This window comes from Crinia signifera, chromosome 3 (assembly GCF_055691185.1).
Source record: "Crinia signifera chromosome 3, ASM5569118v1, whole genome shotgun sequence".
Taxonomy (NCBI): Eukaryota; Metazoa; Chordata; class Amphibia; order Anura; family Myobatrachidae; genus Crinia; species Crinia signifera.
In genome coordinates this window covers 106,526,893-106,549,300 of record NC_139219.1, presented here as the reverse complement: position 1 = coordinate 106,549,300, position 22,408 = coordinate 106,526,893, and the positions used below count along the sequence as shown (strand labels likewise).

General features: G+C 41.3%; 1 protein-coding gene across 1 annotated transcript in view; it reads right to left on the bottom strand.

Moving 5' to 3' along the window:
• TULP4 (TUB like protein 4) overlaps nucleotides 1-22,408 on the bottom strand; it is a 171,470-nt gene that overhangs the window by 58,073 nt on the left and 90,989 nt on the right. The window contains exons 4-5 of the mRNA XM_083176351.1: nucleotides 20,189-20,350; nucleotides 17,007-17,187 (exon numbers count right to left, since the gene is read on the bottom strand). Of these exons, the coding sequence (XP_083032477.1) occupies nucleotides 17,007-17,187; nucleotides 20,189-20,350 (343 nt within the window). The remainder of the gene's footprint in view (nucleotides 1-17,006; nucleotides 17,188-20,188; nucleotides 20,351-22,408) is intronic.

The window sequence follows — 22,408 nt, the reverse complement described above, 5'->3', positions numbered from 1 at the left end:
CCCACGAACAGGCAGTTCTGAATAAGGGATTATAGTTCGTACCTACGATCAAGTTCAACAAAATGCAGTAGGAAATTGAAAAATTCAAACTTCGTCGCCAACTTAGGTTGTGTGAGCACTTCAACAGCACAACCACGGTCACAATTTGCCACAACTTCATCCAATGCCAGTATCAAGACATTTAGTCGCATGTTAAACTCCGAGGTTTACACCGCTATCAATGCATCTAAATCATCCAATGTGTACACCAACAATCTCAGTCCGGAAGCCTGTCAACATACACAGACATTGTGATACGCCCCGCCAACAAAGGGGGAGCGATCGTCATACAAGACTTATGTGACTACAAAGATGAAATCAACAAACAATTGTCCAATAACAGAGTATATGTACCCCTTGGAAGCGATCCTAACAACGCGTACTTCAGGATCTTACGCACCTTACTCACTGATGCTGTTAGGGCAGGCAGCATTGAACAGGAACTATGTGATGCACTGCTACCCTCATCTCCCTGCATGCCTATCCTGTATACCCTACCCAAAATTCATAAAACCCTCGTATCTCCCCCAGGACGCCCTATCATATCCGCATGTGGATCCCTGTTCCAACCAACTTCGGTCTACCTGGATGCCCTGCTGCATCCCTGCATAAAGAATAGCCCTGGATTTATATTGGATACCACAGCATTTCTTAACCGCCTCAACACCATCATCACTGTACCACTTAACTGCATATTGTGCAGCGTCGACGTTACCAGTTTGTACACCATTATCCCCAACGAAGATGGCATCGCTGCAGTATGCGACCTGATCACAGACAATCCTTTGTACTGTGGACCGGATGTATTGATCTTTCTAGAATTACTCAAGATGATTCTGATGCATAACTATTTCTTATATGATGGACAATTCTACCTGCAGGCATCTGGCTGTGCGATGGGATCGAATGTGGCCCCATCGTATGCCAATGCCTATATGTTGAACTCAGAGAAAGGAATCTTCTTCAATGATGTGAATATATCCAATAGCATATCATTCTATGCATGCTATATCGATGATCTGTTCTTGATACTGACAGGGTCCAGGGAACAATTTCAATCGGTCATGGAATCACACAACGCCTCCGATAGCCCTATCAAGTTCACCACAGACACATCATCTGTGAGCTTTCTGGACATCAAGATAACAGTGCAGAAGGCAAAATACATACATCCATCAACAAAAAAATCCACTGAATGCAATACTATTCTTCATGCTTCCAGTTTCTACCCTAAACCTCTCAAATACGGTTTAACTCACTCTCAATTTAATCAGAGCCAAGCGTATCTGCAGTCACCATGCCACAGCTGAAGCATACATTGACAGAATGATAACAGACTTTCTGGCGAGAGGATATGAACGATCAGCATTATTCAAGGCTAAAACCAGAGCAATGAAGGTTCCCAGAGCTCAACTTCTTCAACAAAGCACCAGTAAGAAGAAACAGGCCAAGCTTCCATGGGTCAATTATTACAGTACGGCAGGCTCGCTTATCAGCAAAATTGTCAAAAGAGACTGGCAAGGTCATGGGATAGCCACACTACGTTATATGATCATTGATCACATCCCAGAAACCGCAAGAAGAGGTAATCGCTCACTACAACTGTTACACTGTGAGACACAATGGATCCAACGCTTGGGCACCCTGGCACCCAGGGGATTGAATGAACACTGAGGACTACACTGTTTCCTCTAAGACTATTTCCCATGATAAACGTGCCTTGGACCTACATCGTAAATGGTGATACAACTCTAATGGCTTGGAGAGCTGTTATAATATTGGACATTCCTCTATCTGCACCGATATGGGCGCCGTAGGAATTATTCTCCGTAAGGACATTCTATTCTAATACTGTTCCAACTGTTGCTACCATTTGTTAATATGTATATACTGTAAATATCCATCCATTTCACTTATTTGTATATGCCCATACACTGAACATGTCTGTGTTTTTCCCAATTTGGGCCTCACCCCCTTGCGCTTATTCACTCCTTCCACCAACTGTCAATCTACAGTGTACCTGTAGCACCTGTATGACGTCACTAATTGGGCTCCCGCACTTTTTCTGTGCACATGATGTTATTGCTCACTATTTCTAGACCTCATGTATTGTACATCACTTGTATCCTGAAGAAGTAAATAAACGTCGAAACGTTGATCCCGCATCTGCTGACTCACGTCATTATTATCTGGGTGCCGCCTCCATGTACGCTATATATATATATTATATATACATATATACATATACACACACACACTAAACCAACCTATATCTTGCTTATTTCAAAATATATCCCCACCAGACCTCTTTGCTCTGCACAAAACCTGCATCTCTCATCCACACATCTTCATTGTGCAGCACCCACCCTATGAAATGCCCTTCCACGCACATTAGGACTCTCCTCTAGTCTCCAAACTTTCAAGCGTTCCCTGAAAACTCACCTCTTCAGGCAAGCTTATCATATTCTGAAACCCCCACATAACCTCCAGTAGCATTCATCTCTAATTGCATCCCATCACTACTGTCTTGCAATCTGGTGGGACTGCCATGCTATATAATCCTATCCTTATGTATCCCTCCTATCATCTGTATAGATTGTAAATTTGTGAGCAGGGCCCTCCTACCTCTATGTCGGTTTGTTACTGCCCAGTTTGTTTTATTAATGTTTCCAATTGTAAAGCGCAACATAATATGCTGCGCTTTATAAGAAACTGTCAATACATAAAGACATGTGCATTCGGGATACGGTCACTAGGTCTACAACAACTAGGTCAACAAGCATTAGGACAACACCAATAGGTTGACCTGCATGAATGTCGACATGACAATATCAACATGGGGTTAGGTTCGACAGGGTCATTAGGGGGGAACAAAGTAGTGTGCCCGAAGCATGGAGAGCACAGGGAGGGGACGCGGTGCACTTTTTTTAGTGTCCATGTTGACATTCGGGACAAAAAAAGTGAAAAACCCTATGTCGACCTTTTGACTGTCAACCTTCCCCATGATGACTAAATGTATGTGTTGAACTAACCCCATGCCGACCTTCAGTCATGTCGACCTTATGCTTGTCGACCTTGTTGCTGTCTATCCAATGATCTATAACCATGCAATTCCAGTAGTTCAAATAGTTTCTCTGATGAAATAAGTATCTCAGCATTCAGAAGACTTGCCCTAAGATTTTTAACTAGGTGTTACTGGAAGTAACACTTGTAATAAAGCCCAAACTTTTGTGGAAAGTAAACAAACGTAACTGTCTGCTCCATACATTTGCTTACACTTAAGGGTACATTTTCTAAAGCTTCTTAAAAAAAACGGTACTTGTGTATTATCTGGGCGCCCGATTTTTTCATCGCAGGGCAAAAAAAACATGTTGCGATTGGACCCGATTTTTAATTGTACATTCACCCAGATGCCTGATTCCTATGTTAAATGCCCCCCCAGACCCGATTTTTTATTGTACACCCACCCTGATGGGTAATTACTATATTAAATGGCCCCCCATTGTTAATGCCACCCCACTATCAACGCCAACCCGAAGCGTGGCGAGCGGCGGCGTTACGCGTCCTCCGACCTTTTCATACCCCCACTATCCACGTCAGCGTGGAGTTGATTTTATATAGTGTGGCGAGCGCAGTGAGCCACCGAGCCCGAAGTGTGGCGAGGAGACGCGGATTACTTCACTTATATCCCGCTGCGCTCGCCACACTTCGCGCTCAGCCACACTATATAAAATCAACTCCACGCCGACGTGGATAGTGGGCGTATGAAAAGGTCGTAGGACGCGTACCGCCGCCCCTCGGGGGCACGCTGCGCTCGCTACGCTTTGGGTTGCCGTTGATACTGGGGTGGCGTTAACTATGGGGGGGGGGCACTTCACATAGTAATCACCCATCAGGGTGGGTGTACAATTAAAAATCTGGTATGGGGGTGCATTTAACATTGTAATCAGGCATCAGGGTGCCTGAACAATGTAATATCGGGTATAATCGCGTTGCATCGCATGCCATTATAATAGCATGCAAAGCGATATTAAAATTGTACCCTCCGCCCAGGAAAGGCTCAAAATCGGGTCCAATCGCATCGCATCGCATGCCTTAATTAGTGGCATGCGATGCGATATATCGGGCGCCCAGATATTACACAAGTACCAGAAAAACAGTATATGTATATCATTGCTCTACTACATATAAAAAAAAAAAAAAAGATTGACAGAATCTGATTGTTGACTATGGGCATCTTCCCTTCTTTTAATTTTTAGAAGTTTTAGTAAATTTACCGCTTAGAAAGGTTTAACATCATTAAAAAAACAACTGCATTTTCCAGCATGTACTCCAAAGTTTAACTTGCGCATATTACTAGCCAAGAACAGGGGCAACAGAATTTTCTTTTGTAGAGATATTTTTGTAATGGTGCTCCTAGGCCACAGGTTCCTAAACTTACAATTAAAAACAACAACATTTGGCATTAAAAAAAACTTTTTTTTATGATTTTTCAGATGTTTAACACATATATTGATTTTTTTCTGGCAATCTGATTTGGTCACCAGAATTAAAAAATGCTTCTTTTCCAAACACACACACATGCGTGGTATTTTATGTTATTGCAAATGAGGAAGTTATCAGGGGTTTGCATGCCAAAATCCCTCATTTGTTTCTCCTGCTGCGACTCACTGCGCTTATAGGCATACTGGCATATAATGAATATTATTTTACAACACAATGTCTGAACAACAAACACAAGTTTTCTTTATTTAATTTTTTTTATACACTGCTGCAACTCACAGCACTTATACTGAATTAATGGTGGCATACACTGAACATTTTTACGGGCAGTTACAGCAACATTGTGCACCAATAAAGGGTTAATGCTTCCCTGTATTAGGAGATGCTCTGGGCTGCATTGAGGGCAGTTGAGAGTACCAGTGTGCACTGGTGAGGTTAAGAAATGGGGCTATTTTTTTCCCCATTAATTTTAACCCTTTCTTATTTTCTCATACAGAAGCACTGCATGGATCTGACTCACACGAATTATGGTAACATTTTCAAGTTGTCCTTGTGCCTATGAAAGACCTGCTGAGTTTGGACGATGGTTTATTGATTCGTACTTGTACAACCGATTAAGAATGGGTGATTCATACCCATATGATCTAAATTTGTGCACATTCGATCTTGGAAATGTCCCTAAAATTGTCCATTTATACTGTAAAGCACAATCCAATTAACTTCGCAAAATTCAACTGACTATAAGCAGACAGTATATTTATTTATTTACAGATTTTTATATAGTGCAGCATATTCCATTGCGCTTTACAATTGGAGACAGTGATACAAACTGGTTGCTTCTGTCATGTCATTAACAAACACTAGTGACCCAGTGTTATAGGAAGCCATATATGCCTATACCGTGACACTGCCTCCACCATGTTGGTGGGCACACCCATATCTTTTCCCAAATATATACAGGCAACTTCTAATAATTAAATATAATAAAAAGTAATATATTATGTAAGTAGTAATGATTGCATAGTGCACCTGCATCTCCCCTTTTTTGCATTTATATAAAAGGCTAAATACTCCTCACCTCTGAGGTGAATTACCGCCAATGACCACTAAAGGCACTCGACGGACCACATTACGCCTTAAACCAGGGGCTCTTAAAAGTTTCTGAATCACGGCACCCCAAAGCATCAGAAATGTTTTCGCGGCACCCGTAGGCTAAAGGTTTCTCATTGAGAAAGTCAGAAACAAATATTAAAAGTTAAATAAATTGTGTTTATAGCTCATCCTTAGGATCAGTTATGTGGTAATGAACTGGATTCCCTTCTGTTTGTCCACAGTTTGACTATTATAATGGACATAAAATATACTTGAATTGGTCCTGGACCACCAAACCAGGGCACCCCTGCAAGTCACCCAAGGCACCCCAGGGTGCCAAGGCACACAGTTTGGGAACCACTGCCTTAAACAGAAAGTGATGGCATAATGATCTGTTTCAAACTTGCTGGATATGGAGAGAGGGAGCTGTGAAGACAGAGATTGGAGGTAGGAGCAGATGGGGACAAAGCCATCATTTTGACAGACTTCACTAGTATAATTATAAATCTCAGCAAGGGCGCATCATTAATTCCAAGCAGCTAGGTTGTGCAGTCTAGAGACACGCTTCCTATAAAGATGCTGTTTGGTTAAGTCCTATCTGGCCTTTCCATTTGTGAGGCTTACACATATACCTAGTGGTGAACTCTCTGGGCGGTATTCAATGCCCTTGGAAAGCGGTGGCAAGGGGGGTTTGTATGGCGAGGACGGCTTTTTTTAGTGAGGAAAATCCATCCTTGCTATCCAGCCCTCTCACCGGCCGCTGGCCGTATTCTTTGTTCTCGGGAAATCCTCACTGTCAGAGGGTGGTGAAGACTCCCCGGAACAGTGAGGTTCGCCGCAAATGCAGGGAACTCGCTGCATATAGCGGTGAGCCTTGATGTTTTGACAGCTGCACCCGCCGTTTACAACTTGCCTCAGGGAGCAGGTGAGGTGGAAATGGCGAGCGAGGGGGAGCGTTGAATACTGACGGCGGACTAATGATGCTGCTCGCTGTATAACTCGCCATCAGCTGCTCCTCCCCCCCATGACCACCACCGCCCCCCCACCACATTGAATATACCCCTCTGTGTTTGCTTTTATGAAATCTATTTATGGTAGACTTGGATAATAATGTCATTACCTCCTGGAGCGTGTTCTTTACTTGACTGGATTTTGTGTAGTGTTTTCTTCTCAACAATAGAAAAAATCATTTACCAATTTTTTTGTTTTACCAGGTTCAAAAGTAGATTTCTGTTATCAGAATGTTCCAAACAGTTGATTGGCTTCTGCTAAGGTTCCTACTATGTCTCTGGTGGATTTTGGTTTACTTTTGCAGCCCCAGCTAAGAAATAACAACGGAATCGCCCAGAACTGTCCATAAAAAGTTTGTCCAATTACTTTCTGTGCCTTGAAAAAGACGGGGCTACATATTAAATAACTGTAGTTCCTAAACCATTCCTCGAATTTGGATTTGAATACTCTAAATTGAGTCTGCACTTTAAAAGAATATTCATTATATAATTAATTTTAAATTGGTAAACAGCTGAAATGACAAAAATGGTGTGTGTCCAGATATATATGCATCTAACTGTATGTATAATAAACAAGTAAAATCACATAATCTTAATCAGTAATGCAGGGCAATCTACCATATTTGCCAGCAATAAATGCAATTACTAAATTCAGAAGCAAATGTAACTATTGTATTCTGTATTCTATAGATTTATTTCTGTGCTTTCATACATCATCTCATAGCATTCGTACAGTAGGTAGTATTCTCTGTGCAAGACACAAACAAGTAGGGGAAAATCAAATAGCTTGCAGCCCATTTAAGCATACCATCACAATATTATTCCGGCTAAAATCAATGCAAGCCATGTGACTGTCCCTGGTCACTAAAGTCTCTCCCGAATCAGCCCAATAAGACCATACAGAAAGACAGACAGTTGGCAGGCATTTATTATGGGGAAATCATTGTTTACGCTCTAGTTTAGTGAAGCTTATCTATATCCCTCCAACAATTAATTAATTTCAATATACTTTCACTTTCCAAGTAATCATTTCAATTAATAATGTCAATTACTCAAACACACTTTCCACTTTTTTTATTTAAGGGAAAGTTTTAATGACATGAAAAGATAATCTGGCTTGATCCATCTTCACATTAAATCGAATTTACCTGGAGGCCACAGATGTGAGGATACATTCAATCTTTGTCACTGCCAGAATAGGCACATTTAATAAAACCCTTCTTTCCTGTCTATTTGTCTTGTCAGCTTCACAACATGACTGCTCTTCTTCTGAGATGTGGAGAAGTCACTTATGCTTTACAGAAAAACAATGTATTTAACCTTTTCTGTATCAGCCAGTTACCTTAATCACACTGTGGGCATCTGCACACCAGCACCTGCATTCCTTTTTTGGGGTTAGCTATAAAGCACGTGGACATCAAAAAGGAGAACCCAATAATAAAATGGGTACTTTTTGTATTATATACAGCACTATAAATTATTATAATGAGGGAATGGCTGCTTCACCAATTACTTAACTATTTGTTGTATCTGAAGGATTATAATTAATAAATCAGCTAGAAGTTAAAATGTGTCTAACTGTAGAACATCAAATTCAGAAGAGAGTAGAAAAAATATAAGTTGGTGTGCAAGCAAGAGCCTGATCTTCGAGTCTATTTATCTACAACTAGTCTTAAGGTCTGTTCGAAGGATGGCCAAAAGTTTATGCTTATGCAAATGTTTTTCATTTAATGGACCCTTACAGGCCTTTAACCCCTTTGGTGGTATGGCTGGACATTTCTCAGGCTGAGCTGTGCTGCAGGTGCCTCGATCTGGGAACCACTGGCGTACCACCATCCTCCCTGTCACTGATCTCCCCCCCCCCCCCCCGTTGCAGATCTGCTCGGGGAGGATTGTGTGTTCAAACACAGGAATGCCCGAACAGATGAACGGCTGAGCGCCCAAACAACCAAGCGCTCCCGAGACACCCCAAAAGGCCCTGAACCTCTCCAAGCTGTCGCAAACAGCCGAAGCTGGCTGTGGCTGCCCCCTTCTGTGGTATTTCTGGGGCATGACAAACCTGCCCTAGTAGAGATTTGTCCTTCCCCAAGAAAACACACCTCTAAAGGAGTTAAGGATCCACTTAAGGAAGGGGGGGGGAGCGGGTACTGCTCAGTGCAGTGTGCTGAGTGGGAGAGATACAACTGCAGCAGCAACCTGTCTGCCGGCACACCGCCCGAACCCCCTGCTAAGTTTTTTTATAGTCTTTATAGTCTTTGAACAGCGATTCTCAAAATCGGTCCTCAGGACCCGACAGAGTTCATGTTTTCCGACTTTGAGAACCTGTAATCTCAAACAATGAGGACTATAAATTGTAAACTGGGAACATGAGCCTCGTCAGTCAAGAAGTCTTTGAAATAAACTCATATGAACACAAACCATCCAAATACATATTCAAGTTAAAAATTTCTGCAATTGACATGCATTAATTATACTTCATTTTGTGTTTTATTTAGGTTGACACAAATACATAAGCTGGACAATTTAATGAATTAAATAATTAAAATAACTTTAGTAAAGTTGTTAGAAGAGTCTCTTTAGGTTATTCATATATATTAGAATGTAAGCTCCCACAATCATGTGCTTTTCTTAGAATATATCTCTGCCACCCTAATAATTACATCAGTGGCCTGTCCCCTAATGGAACTGTCTTTAGTTACCATGAACTTGTCATAATTTGCATTGCACTGTAAAAATTGCCAAAAATTCGTAGTCTAGGAGTCACCTGTGGTTTTACAATTGAGTGGAAATGTTAAATTTGACAACAAATAAATAAAATAAATTTGAATGTCTGTAAATGTGGGTTATGTCAAGTCTAGGATAATGGAATTCACAAGTTTTATTCCTACACTCTTAGAGTGTATAACATCTATCCGGACTACAACCATGGTACAAGTCAGGATTGTTAAATAAGGGGAATTATTGTGCCATAATATGGTATCAATCGTTCATAAAAGCAAAAATATCTAAGGTGAGGGAAACCGGATGATGCAAAGAGGATTAAGGCCAAGCCAGCCATATCAAAGTGCAAATCTCATGTAATTTCAGTGTTTCCGCACACTCTTGTATTTGTATTAGCTATAGGAATGTCTGGTCTCTAAATATAAGACAAACTTTGGGACGCCTAGGGGTACATTTACTAAATCTTCTAAAATGAAAAGAGGTGATGTTGCCCATAGCAACCAGATTCTGACACTTTTATAAAATGCAATAGATAAACTCTGGTTGCAATTGGCAACATCCCCGCTTTTAATTTTTAAAAGCTTTAAGGGGGGTAATCATTTACGTGTTTTATTTTTTAACAGGTGAAATATTGTCACTTTTCACTGTAAATATGACCTATTCACCCTAAATCCGTTATGGTCGAAAAACATGTGGGTCGTGAATTACTCGCTGAAACTGCGCCATGTTTCATGGATGTAGCAGAGAAGCATATCTAAATACTGTCCAAAAAGGGCTGCAATTGAATAGTAAGGTCTGTTTTTTTCAGCTACCCTGAATACTCCCCGTAGCAAAATGTACCCCCTAAACTGTCTTACCATAGGGCATTATTTTGTGAAGTGATGTAAGACATATGGGGAACTCTTATCGATACGGTTTGAAATAAGTTTAAGAACCATGATAACTTGCTCCCTGGCTCGGTGCCCTCATGCTAACTTTGTCTACAATTTCAACGAGACTGATCACCTGCCCCATAAAAGGCCACTATCAAATCATCAGGAGGAACATAGGACCAGGTGAGGATCCTATGATAAAGGGTTCCCTAAAGGATTCCCTTTCTCCTCTCTTAGGTCCCTTAAGAGCGACACGGTGGTGGCCCTCCTTCAGGACAAGAGGACCAGCCCCAGGAACCTACACCCCCATCCCATTACTTGATACCCCAGTATCATTTAAGTTAATACATTTAGTTAACCCCAACATCTGCATACAGTGTCGTAATTATATACATCACAACTCATGTAACAGTGATAACAGGGTGGTATATCCTTTTATTGGATGTATCAATTGTCTCATATATCCACAAATTAACCAAAACGTCTCCTTTAACCCCTTAAGGACGCGGCCTATTTGGGCCCAAAGGACGCAGCCCTATTTTTCAAATCAGACATGTGTCAATTTATGTGGGAATAACTTTCTAATGCTTTTACTTATCCAACTGATTTTGAGATTGTTTTTTCGTGACACATTGTATTTCAAGTTAGTGGTAAATTTTGGTTCATACAGTCTGGGTTTATTTGTAAAAAATACCAAAATTTTGCAAAAATGTGAAAAAATTTGCCATTTTCAAAAGATAAAGGTTTCTGCTTGTAAGATAGATAGTCATACCATACAAAATAGTTAATAACTAGAATTTACCATATGTCTACTTTATTTTGGCATCATTTTTTAAACTTCCTTTTACATTTTTAGGACGGTAGGAGGCTTATAAACATAGAAGCAATTTTTCAAATTTTCAAGAAAATTTCAAAATGTCAAAATTTTAGGGACCAGTTCACTATGGATGTGGCTTTGAGGGGCCTGTATGTTAGACACCCCCATAAATCACCTCATTTAAAAAGCTGCACCCCACAAAGTATTCAAAACAGCATTTTAGAAGTTTGGTAACCCTTTAGGTTTTGCACAGGAATTAAAGCAACATGGAGGTGACATTTTAAAATTTATTTTTTTTGGCAGAATTTCAAGTTTAATCAGTTATATTCTGTAACATAACATATGTTAACCAGGAGACAAAATATAAAATAGAATCCTCTGATTCTGCAGATTTTAGAAATACCCCATATATGGTTGTAAAACGCTATTTGGGCTTCAGAAGGGAAGGTGCGCCATTTGGCGTTTTTGGCGCAGATTTTGCTGGAATGGTTTTCATGCGCCTTGTTGCATTTGCAGAACCCCTGTTGTATCAGAGCAGTCAAAAACCCCAACAAGTGATACCATTTTGTAAACTACACCCCTCAAGGAACTCATCTATGGGTATAGTGAGTACTTTGACCCCACTGGTGTTTTGTCAAATTGTTAGGCATCGATACGTGAAAATGAAAAATGTCATTTTTTCCATTAATTTGTAGATTCACCCCATAATTTTATACTTCCACAAAGGGCAATAGTAGAAAAAGCACCCCAAAATTTGTTACACAATTTCTCCTGAGTATGGCAATACCCCATATATGGTTGTAAAACGCTATTTGGGCAGACAGCAGGCTTCAGAAGGGAAGGAGTGCCATTTTATCACAGAGTTTGCTGGAATGGTTTTCGGGCGCCATCTTGCATTTGCAGAGCCCATATTGTACCTGTGCAGTGGAAATCCCAAGCAAGTAATACCTTTTTGTTACTAGCCCCCCTCATGGAACTCACTTACGGCCGTAGTGAGCATTTTGACCCCACTGGTGTTTTGTCAAATTGTTATGGGCTGTGAAAATAAAAAAAACTAATTTTTTCCATTAATATTTAGCTTTAGATCAAAATGTGCCATTTTCACAAGGGTTAATAGGAGAAATTGTGTAACATATTATGGGGTGCTTTTTCTCCTGAGTATGGCAATAGCATATATGTGTTTGTAAATTTCTGTTTGGACACATGGCAAGACTCAGAAGGGAAGGTAATGGCATGCGGCTCTTTGTACAAGCTGTGTGGAGTACATCTAAATAAATGTTAAAACATTAAAATTCAAGGGAAGTGTGATATATCTTAAAACAATCTTTGATACACAAGCCGGGTTGTGTGGGGCAGGTTTCACATTGGTAAGTTGTGTCCTTTCTTATGCCCTTTTTGTAGCATAATCTACATCGTTTCTGGGACCTTCCTTTCTTTCCAGTGTGGGGGACTTCACTCGGAAAATGTTGCCCTGGTACAATTCGCGAGGCCTCGCTTCCAAAAGTACTAGGGCCACCCTGTTCCTGGTTGCCAAAAATAAGGGCCTTTATTACTGCCTCTTGGTACTCCAGGAATGTCCCCCTTTGGCCTGCAAATCGATGTAGTACAAATGCGTTGTACAGTGCCATTTGTACTATGTGTATAGCTAATTTTTTATACCAGAACCTTGTTTTTCTCATGGCACTGTAAGGCTTCAGCACTTGATCTGACAGGTCGACCCCCCCATGTACCTATTATAATCCACAATGCAGTTGGGTTTTGGGGTTTCGGTACTTGTGCCCCGCACTGGGACAGGGGTGCTGCTATGGCCATGCACTGTTGTCAAGATAAGGACATCTCTCTTGTCCCTATACTTGACACACAGTACATTGTCGCTGCATAATGCCCTGCTCTCGCCCCTTCTAAGTGTTTGCCCAAGCAGGGACCTAGGGAGGCTTCTATTATTTTTACGTGCAGTGCCGCATGCCACAGTACTTCTGGAAGCGAGGCTTTTGAATAGTGGGACGCTGGTATAGAAATTATCCAGGTACAGGTGGTATCCCTGGTCCTGCAGTGGGTGCACCAAATCCCACACTATCTTCCCACTAATTCAGAGTAAGGGGGGGCATTGTGGGGGGTCTATTTTTGTGTCTCTACCTTCATATATCCTAAATTTGTGTGTGTACCCTGATGTACTCTCACACAGCTTGTACATCTTCACGCCATACCTTGCCCTCTTACTTGGCAGGTACTGGCGGAATTGGAGCCTCCCTTTGAAATGTACCAGGGACTCATCTATTGAAATGTGCTTCTCGGGGATGTATGCCTGGGCAAACTTGGTACTAAAATGGTCTATTAGGGGTCTAAGTTTATATAACCGGTCATAATTGGGGTCATCCCGGGATGGGCACTGTGCATTATCCCTATAATGGAGAAACCTAAGGATCGCTTCGAAGCGGGTCCTTGACATAGCCACACGGAACATTGGTGTATTGTATAAGATGTCTGTGTTCCAGTAGGACCTAATCGTGGGCTTCTTCACTAGCCCCATGCACAGTACAAGGCCCCAAAATATAACCATTTAATTTTTATGTACAGGGGTCCACTTGCGGGGCTGGGCATAATTAGAGGTGGGGTTTTGCTCAATAAATTGTTGGGCATAAACATTAGTCTGGGTGACCATTAGATTAACTAAATCATCAGTAAAAAAAAAATTTTAAAAGTCCAGCTCTCTGAACCCTGCTGAATTGAATTGTATTCCTGGATTCCCTGTGAACTCAGGGACCTGGGGTACGTAGTTTTCAGTGGTTGTCCATGTGGGGTCAGAGGACTCGACTACTGCAGTGGGAGTCCTGCGTTGCCTCCTTGGGGGTTCATCAGAGTCACTAGATGATGAAGAGGATGACAAACGGAAACTTGTCTCATCCTCGCTAGCAGACTCAGTTTCAGAGGCCAGAAACTCGTATGCCTCCTCGGCAGTATATGTTCGGTGGGCCATAGTTTTATTGGTGTATGTATTTATGAGGTGCTTCAACACGTGTGGGGTTTTGTAGCACTGACAATTTTCCAGAAAAATTAAGCCACGTAAAGAAAAATTATGGTGTGCGAATGCACTGAAAAATTATAGTGTGCAAATGCACTGAAAAATTATGGTGTGCAAATGCACTGAAAAATTATGGTGTGCAAATGCACTGAAAAATTATAGTGTGCAAATGCACTGAAAAATTATGGTGTGCAAATGCACAGAAAAATTATGGTGTACGGATAAGGTACAGAAATATAGTATGCGGATCACGCACAGAAATATAGTGTACGGATCACCTACAGAAAAATTATAGTGTACGGATAACGTACAGAAAAATTATACGGATCACAACACACAAAATTAGGTGGTGACCACAGGGAGGGTGATCACAGCACAGATGACCACAGGGACGGTGATCACAGCACAGATGACCACAGGGAGGGTGATCACAGCACAGATGACCACAAGGAGGATGATCACAGCACAGATGACCACAGGGAGGATGATCCCAGCACAGATGACCACAGGGAGGGTGATCACAGCACAGATGACCACAGGGAGGGTGATCACAGCACAGATGACCACAGGGAGGGTGATCACAGCACAGATGACCACAGGGAGGGTGATCACAGGGAGGGTGATCACAGCACAGATGACCACAGGGAGGGTGATCACAGCACAGATGACCACAAGGAGGATGATCACAGCACAGATGACCACAGGGAGGGTGATCCCAGCACAGATGACCACAGGGAGGGTGATCAAATGTGTATAGGCAGGGGTAATGTGGTGATCGGCGCAATTTTAGTTTTTTAAACATTAAAACAGCTCTGACACAGCTCTCTCTGCTTCTCCTTCCAAGGCTCTAACACGAGTGAGACGGTTAGAGCCCGGGAGGAGAAGCAAAACTTCCTGTTTCAATTGAAAGGCTGTGATTGGTCAGTCAGTCCTGACTAACCAATCACAGCGATCGGCGGGGCGGGACCACTCTGATTGGTCCGCCGGGGCATTGCAGTGATCGGCTGCTGTCGATGACAGCAGCCACCTTGTCACTTGACAAGGCGACATGACACGGCGGGGACGTACCGGTACGGCAAGTTGCGTGAACTACCTCGCTGCAGTGATGGTACGTCTCAGGGCGGGAAGGGGTTAAAGATCCAAAAACAGGAACTTTTTCTTTTTCTTTAAACAATATAAAAAGGACAAAAAATCCAAAGGAAAAAAACAGTCTAAAAAGTCAAAATGCAGGAACTTTGTTTAGAGGGGATCTTCAGGGTTCATACGAGAAATTGATATCACCTACGAGGATGTTATTCCCAGGACTCCCTTTGGATATATATGCGGTCTATAACTCCTTGAATGGTCTCTGGCTCATTAAAAGCAGAGCAATAATTATGCGATCTCACCCGTACATCGCTATGGGATAGTGTCTCCTTGTATCATCTCTGGTACCTCCTGGCACAACAACCGCCGTTACTCTGGGGATCTCAAGATATCCTGCACACTTGGACTATGCGGGTGTTTGGGCCAATGTGATCTTTCCTTTAGCCTCCACAACACCTGACTCCCTGGGTTCTCAAGCTGGTGGGTCTGCTTACAGCTGTAGTAAAGCACCACCGACGATACAGTATAAAGCAAACTGGTGCGCTGTTTAAAAGTCTCTGCTCTCCATTCCACAGTTCACTACATGCGGTGTCTTCACAGGATGAGCACCACCAATTTATCTGGCTGCCAACATGTTTCTACCTATTACAGGTCTTTGTCAAGGCACCAAATAGCAGTAACATAATTCAGCCCTGCAATATTTCCATTTGTGTAATCTTTATTTTGTCAATGTCATCTTTGTGCATGTTGACCTGGACACTGTGGACCTATGATCCATAATCAATTTGCAATACAGTACAATAAAAATGTATTTCTCATGCACTTCCTTATCAGTACAGCCTGGAGCAGACATAAATGGCGTTTAGATGTTACAAGATGAAAGTCTGCACCCCATTGAACATCCAATGTGATCTTTCTAATTACAGTAAGGGCAGACAGTAATTCTGCATATTGCAAAGAGCATGAAGTGGAAGAGCGTTAAGAGCCATTTCTCCCTAATGGCACTGCCAATAAGGGACCCTTGCTGAAAAGCTAGCCCAGGGAATCAGAGGGATTGTGAAGAATATTAGCACTTTTAGATTAGTTGTGTTGCATTGGCAAAATGATAAGGGTTCAATGAATAATACTCTCGTATCCAGTACCAGATAAATGAAATAAAAAAGTACTTGAAGATTAATTGGAACCTTGTAAAGCGTGGAATGTACTAATAACTTGCGTTACATCCACAACTCATACTAATCACATATGTACTAACATATCTCTCCTCATAACAGCGTAATATGGCTGCCCTGATGGGTGCTGGGAGGGATTTGGTCATATACCTTAGGCAGCACAATGGGGAAAGAATCCCATAGGCTTCCGCTGGCATTACTTTACGCATTTCCGGGCTTAGTACATATAGCAATGTAGTAAAAATCCTGAAAACAAGATTTTTAAACCACATTTAGTACATCCCACCCAAAGACTTATCAGTGCTATAAAATCAGTTATTAAAAAGAAAAGAGAAAGGTTGAATTATATAGCTTATTAGCTAGGCAGGTGTCTGTAATAAGGAAGAGATCACAATGTACATGGCCTTGCTGTGGATGCTTTGTATGACATTCTGTTTTGTCATTGGACTCCTGGTACTGACTACACATAATGTGAATAGTCATTATACACACATACAGCACAGATAAGGAAAGAAAGAAATTAACATTCCATTTTAAGAAATTTTTGATGGGTAAACAAGACTAAATGAAAATTGTAATGTAGCACGCCTAATAGTGATATACCACACAAGTTTCTGTCTAAATAAAAATACAAAGCAATACTTAAAATGTTTGTCTAGTTACAGTTATTACCTTGTGGTGGAGAATAGTCATCAGAGTCTGTGTCGCTCTCACTGCTATCTTCTACCAGGAAGCTGGGATAATTCCAGGACATGCTCACAATCCCATCCATCTCATGTAAGAGAACATGCGCCAACATCCTGCCATGGCAGTCCATAACGATAACCTGACCATCCGCAGTGCCAAACAAGACCTACCAAATAAAACGGCAGCATACAGGTCAGGACTGATATCCCTCTCTACAATCGTGCATAAAAATATGGGCATTTCGCACTGAAAGTCATTGGTAATTGGTACCTAAAGTAGAACATCAGCAGCAGTAAAGGCATGTGCAACTTCTCAGGACTTTTGTAATTTTCAGTATGTTCTTGAATATATCATAAAAACACTTTTTTATAACTAAAGGAGCCTGGCATGACTGCTTTTTAAGCACACCCTGCTTATACTTTATGATATCAGTAGCAACATTCCTACATAAATGGATTAGCGAAACTTTTATGTGACAGTGTTTTACAGCGTGCCTTTCCAGATATCTGTTAGCATATCACATTTACCCACCAATTGGAAATTATTTATGTCATGTACATATTATTTAGGTCTGTACTAATCCCACAGGATTGATATGAAAAAGATGGGATCCTATAGTGAGATCTTTCTATGATCCCATGATTACACAGCAGATCCTGGATTAACCACACTAGGTTGAAACTGTGAATTTAGTACCTAATCCACAACATAGGATGCTGACCATCACAAAATCTAGCCTGTGGCTGGGATGATTGAAGTGTTACGGTAGATATGGAGTAAGCTAAATAAAAGCGGAAGGCCCTCTTGTAAAAATTCCGACTAGCTTCAGTTCTCATTCATGCATGGCCTCTTTCTAGTCACACCAGAACTGGGATTCTGGCTACACTATGGTGACCTCAATGACCATTTACACAGATGTTTTACACTCTCCCATGTAGAGCAATGCAAATATTATTAGACTAGCTCTATTGAAATTGGAAAGGGATATAAGCTTACTTTAAACAAAAGCACAAAGTTAAGGTTCAAAATGTACCACATGGCACTTAATGGGTGCAAGGTGGGCCTCCAGACAAGTATGATTTTGCTGTGTGTATTTAGTAGTTCATAAATTAGGTTGATTGTATGATTGTGATGCACAATAATGAACAGACCCTGAACAGAAATTGGGCATACTGTATGTGCTCTTACATTATATGCGTGGAAATAAGGCTTACGTGCATCCTTAGGCATATTTCTGAGCATGTGTCCGAAATCCTACGCTTGGCTTGCTGCTCATTAGTGCGCTCTTGTAACAGTCTATACTTGCTGCAAAAGAAACCTCTATATTTCTGTATAATATCCAACTTTGCATAGCCGGCAAGTGCTCTGACATACCATTACTGGTTTTTCCCTTCATGGAAAAGATGCAGAACAGCCCAGCTATGCTTTTTTGGTACTTGTGTAGTTTCATAGTGGCACTTCCCTGCGGATCGGATCGCATTGAAAATCGCATGCAAATCGTATGCAAATATCACATGCAATATGCATACGATTCAATACGCAATGCTATTTAGCACACTCCCACTATCCATGTCACCCCTAAGTGTGGCGAGCGCAGCGGTACGTGTCCTCGCAGCCTGTTCATACCCCCACTATCCAGGTCGGCTTGGTGTTGACTTTATAAAGTGTGGCGAGCGCAGCGAACCACCAAGCCGAAGTGTGGTGAGCGCAGCCTGCCCTGCGAGGGGATACAGAAAATTATCCCGAAGCGTGGCGAGTGCAGCGAGCCCTGCAAGGGGACACGGATTACTGGACATGTATTCCGCATCCGCTCACCACGCTTTGGGCTCATTTTATGCGTGCGCTCGCCGAGCTTCGGGCTCGCCACACTTTATAAAATTAACTCCACGCCGACGTGGATAGTGGGGGTATGAACAGGTTAGGAGGACACGTACTGCTGCGCTCGCCAGGCTTCGGGGTGACGTGGATAGTGGGGATGTGCTAAATAACATTGCATGTCGAATAGTATGCAAATCGTATGCAAATATCGCATGCGAATTGCATTAGATTTGCGTGCAATCCGCTGGGAAGTGCCGCCGTGAAACTACACAAGTAGCGGTTTTTTTTTATTGAGACTCTACATTGCCCATACTTGTGTATGTTCTGTATCTGAGCATGTACAGTGTGACTACACACATAATATTATCTACTAATAACTCTGCATCTGCACCAGTGTATTTAAGGATAATATATGAATCATAAATGCACAGAGACACGTCTTCATCATGCAAAAACAAATAATCATACTTTTTATGGTTTGAATACATAAATACGCTTTACTTTTCTCCTTAAGGAAATTAAGCTAAATGAGTATATATAAAGATAATTTAGACAGCTGATGACTGGCAGGATTTAATGACGTTCTAACAATTAACGTCAGGGAGCAAATTTAGGTTAATAACTGTTCTTCAGATACCGGTTTCCAGCATATGGCTGGTTCCAGAAATAGAACATTTACTGGGGCTTTTTTATTCACTACACTTTGTGCATCTGCTGAGGCTTAATGATTCAATGCTGTGTTCAAAGCCTATGGATAGACTAAATCATTAAAACAACAATATTATTATAAAAATAGTTTATTACAGCTATTAAAATAAACATATATAAAAATATGAAGATACAAAGAGTCTGCTTTTTTCAACCAATACCCAAGTCAGGATTCAGTATGAAATCCCGGCGGTCGGGATCCCGGCGTTCAAAATCCCGACGCCGGAATCCCGACCGCCGAAATCCCGACAAGGGGGGGACGTGGAACGCCCCCCCTTGCGGGCTCGCTGCGCTCGCCACGCAGCGGGCCCGGTGCCTCGCTGCGCTCGGCACGCTAATTTATTCTCCCTCCAGGGGTGTCGTGGACACCCACGGAGAGAGAAACTGTCGGGATTTCGGCGGTCGGGATTCCGGCGACGGGATTCTGAACGCCGGGATTTAAACTGCATCCCCCAAGTTATAAACCCTGAATTTAAAGTACTGTATATCAACATTTAGCAATAAATAACATAAGTATAAGTGTGTGAATAACATACAGTTTTTTACACACATTTCTGAGCAGCACTGCACAACACTTTTTATAACAATTAAATTAACCATTTTTTACAAATCATTTAAATAACACGTGAACAATCCAATACCTGTTGATCATCTGGGGTCCAGATACCACAAGTGATTTGACTCTCCAGGTTTATCTCAGATGACCAGTGTCGTTGACCACTTACTGAACCCACAAGTACAAATCCATCTCGGTAAGATATCAAAGCTTGAGTGCCATCGTGACTCCAGGTAAAGTCACTCACCTATTTAAGGCAATATAGAAATCAATCAGCATGGCAACAATATTATAAATATAACACCAGAAAGAGTGCAATTTAGGATTGTTAAACAGGACCTTAAAATACTGAGCAGAAAATGAATGTATAGACTCAAGACAGCTGTTTTCCCTGGAGCTTGTCACCTTTTATTTATAAAGCACTACAAAGGTTCTGTAGCACCATACAAAGGTGACAGAACACACACACAAAGAAAAACCTGCTACACAAAAATTCATATGTTCACATAATTACAACCTGCAGATTACATAGACACACAAAAGAGTGGGTACTGCTTACAAGAGCTTACATTCAAGATAAGATGTGGGCAGACATAGAAAAGTGAAGCCTAGTTGGAAAATGTGGCAGATAAACTATGGGAGGATGGCTTGAATGAAAAGATGAGTTTTGAAGGCACAGTTAAAGTTTATGTTGCTAGATGCAGTTCTGACCGCCCCTTATCCACTACCTTCAAAAACCCTTTTTTTGCACATGAATGCGCATCAACCTGGGTTTTTGCTTGGTGGAAGCTGGTCACAAAATATTTCCATTTTTATGATCAGGGCCATGAACTTTTATGAAAAACCCAAGGAGTGCCACCCATTTGTAGTTGTGGAACTACATGTCCCAGCATGCCTTGACAGTTTTGGCCTGCTCTTATGGGAAAAAATGTGGCAATGCATGTTGGAACATGTAGTTTCACAACATCTGGAGGGCCACAGTTTGAAGACCCATGCTCTAGGGCTGGGCAACACCAGCCCTCCAGATGTTAGTTAACTACACATCCCAGGATGCTTTGCATTAGTTTTGCTATGTGGCCATGCTGAAACTGATGCAAGGCATGCTGGGATGTGTAGTTCATCAACATCTGGAGGGCCGGTGTTGCCCAGCCCTGCTCTAGGGCCTATGGGTTTGATTCCCACTATGGCCCTAATTGTGCAGAGTTTGTATATTCTCCTTGGGCTTACGTGGGTTTACTCGGGGTACTTCTGTTTCCTCCCACAATCTAAAAATATACTGGCAGGTTAATTGGCTCCCAAAAAAAATTAGCCCCAGAATGAATGTGTGTGCATGTACATGTGGTAGGGAATATAGATTGTAAGCTCCACTGATTCAAAGACAGAAGTGATTGTTCAAACGTTCTCTGTTAAGCGCTGCGGATTACGTGTGTGCCATATAAATAACTTAATGAAAAATAGTATAGATTGGTATACAGTGATGACGGGATGCAATACACAAGCTCTATTTAATTGTACTGTTATTTAGGGTAATATTTGAAATGCTCAATTCATGTGTGTACTCTGTATGCCTCTATTTTCAATGCTTATGCTTTAATAAATAAAATAAAAAAAATAATAGTATAATTATTTTTTCTACTTTTGCAGAAAAAAGACTTCTGTTCAAGATAATCCAATCAGAGTAAAGAACTAATTAAAACAACAAATGGTACTTCCATAAGCACACATTATAAGGGAAAAAAATATTCAGATGCTGATCATATGTCCATAATGGCATTACTGTATATTAATTAAATACACAATTTATTACATTAATACATACTGTACACATAGCATCTTCTGACTTTTAATAGTAACACTGCAAAGGTGTGGTTTATGTTTCATAAAGAGCTGCAGAAAACAGTGTTTTTACAGTTAACGAACAACAAAGATCAAAAAATTCTATACTGTCTGAGCAATGCTAGGTTAAAGAATGCTTAATAACTAATGTGATAAAAGCACTGTAAATGTGTTTAAGGGCAGGTACTTTACCATTCTGCTTATACTAAATATGCTGCTACATTTTCAGCCAAAATGGGGACAGTATGAAAATCTTGTGGCACTTTCTTAAATCTCACAATGCTGAAAGAGCATTTAACAATGCCTTGAGGTAATAACGTTACAACATAACCCTTGATTAACATACAGTTCTCGAGATGTAGACACCAATTTTTGCCACTGCGGATGCACCAAAGCCTTACTGCATAGCACAGTTATTGATTAGCAATTGAAAAAGCAAAAAGATAATTATTTACAAAGTGAGTAACCA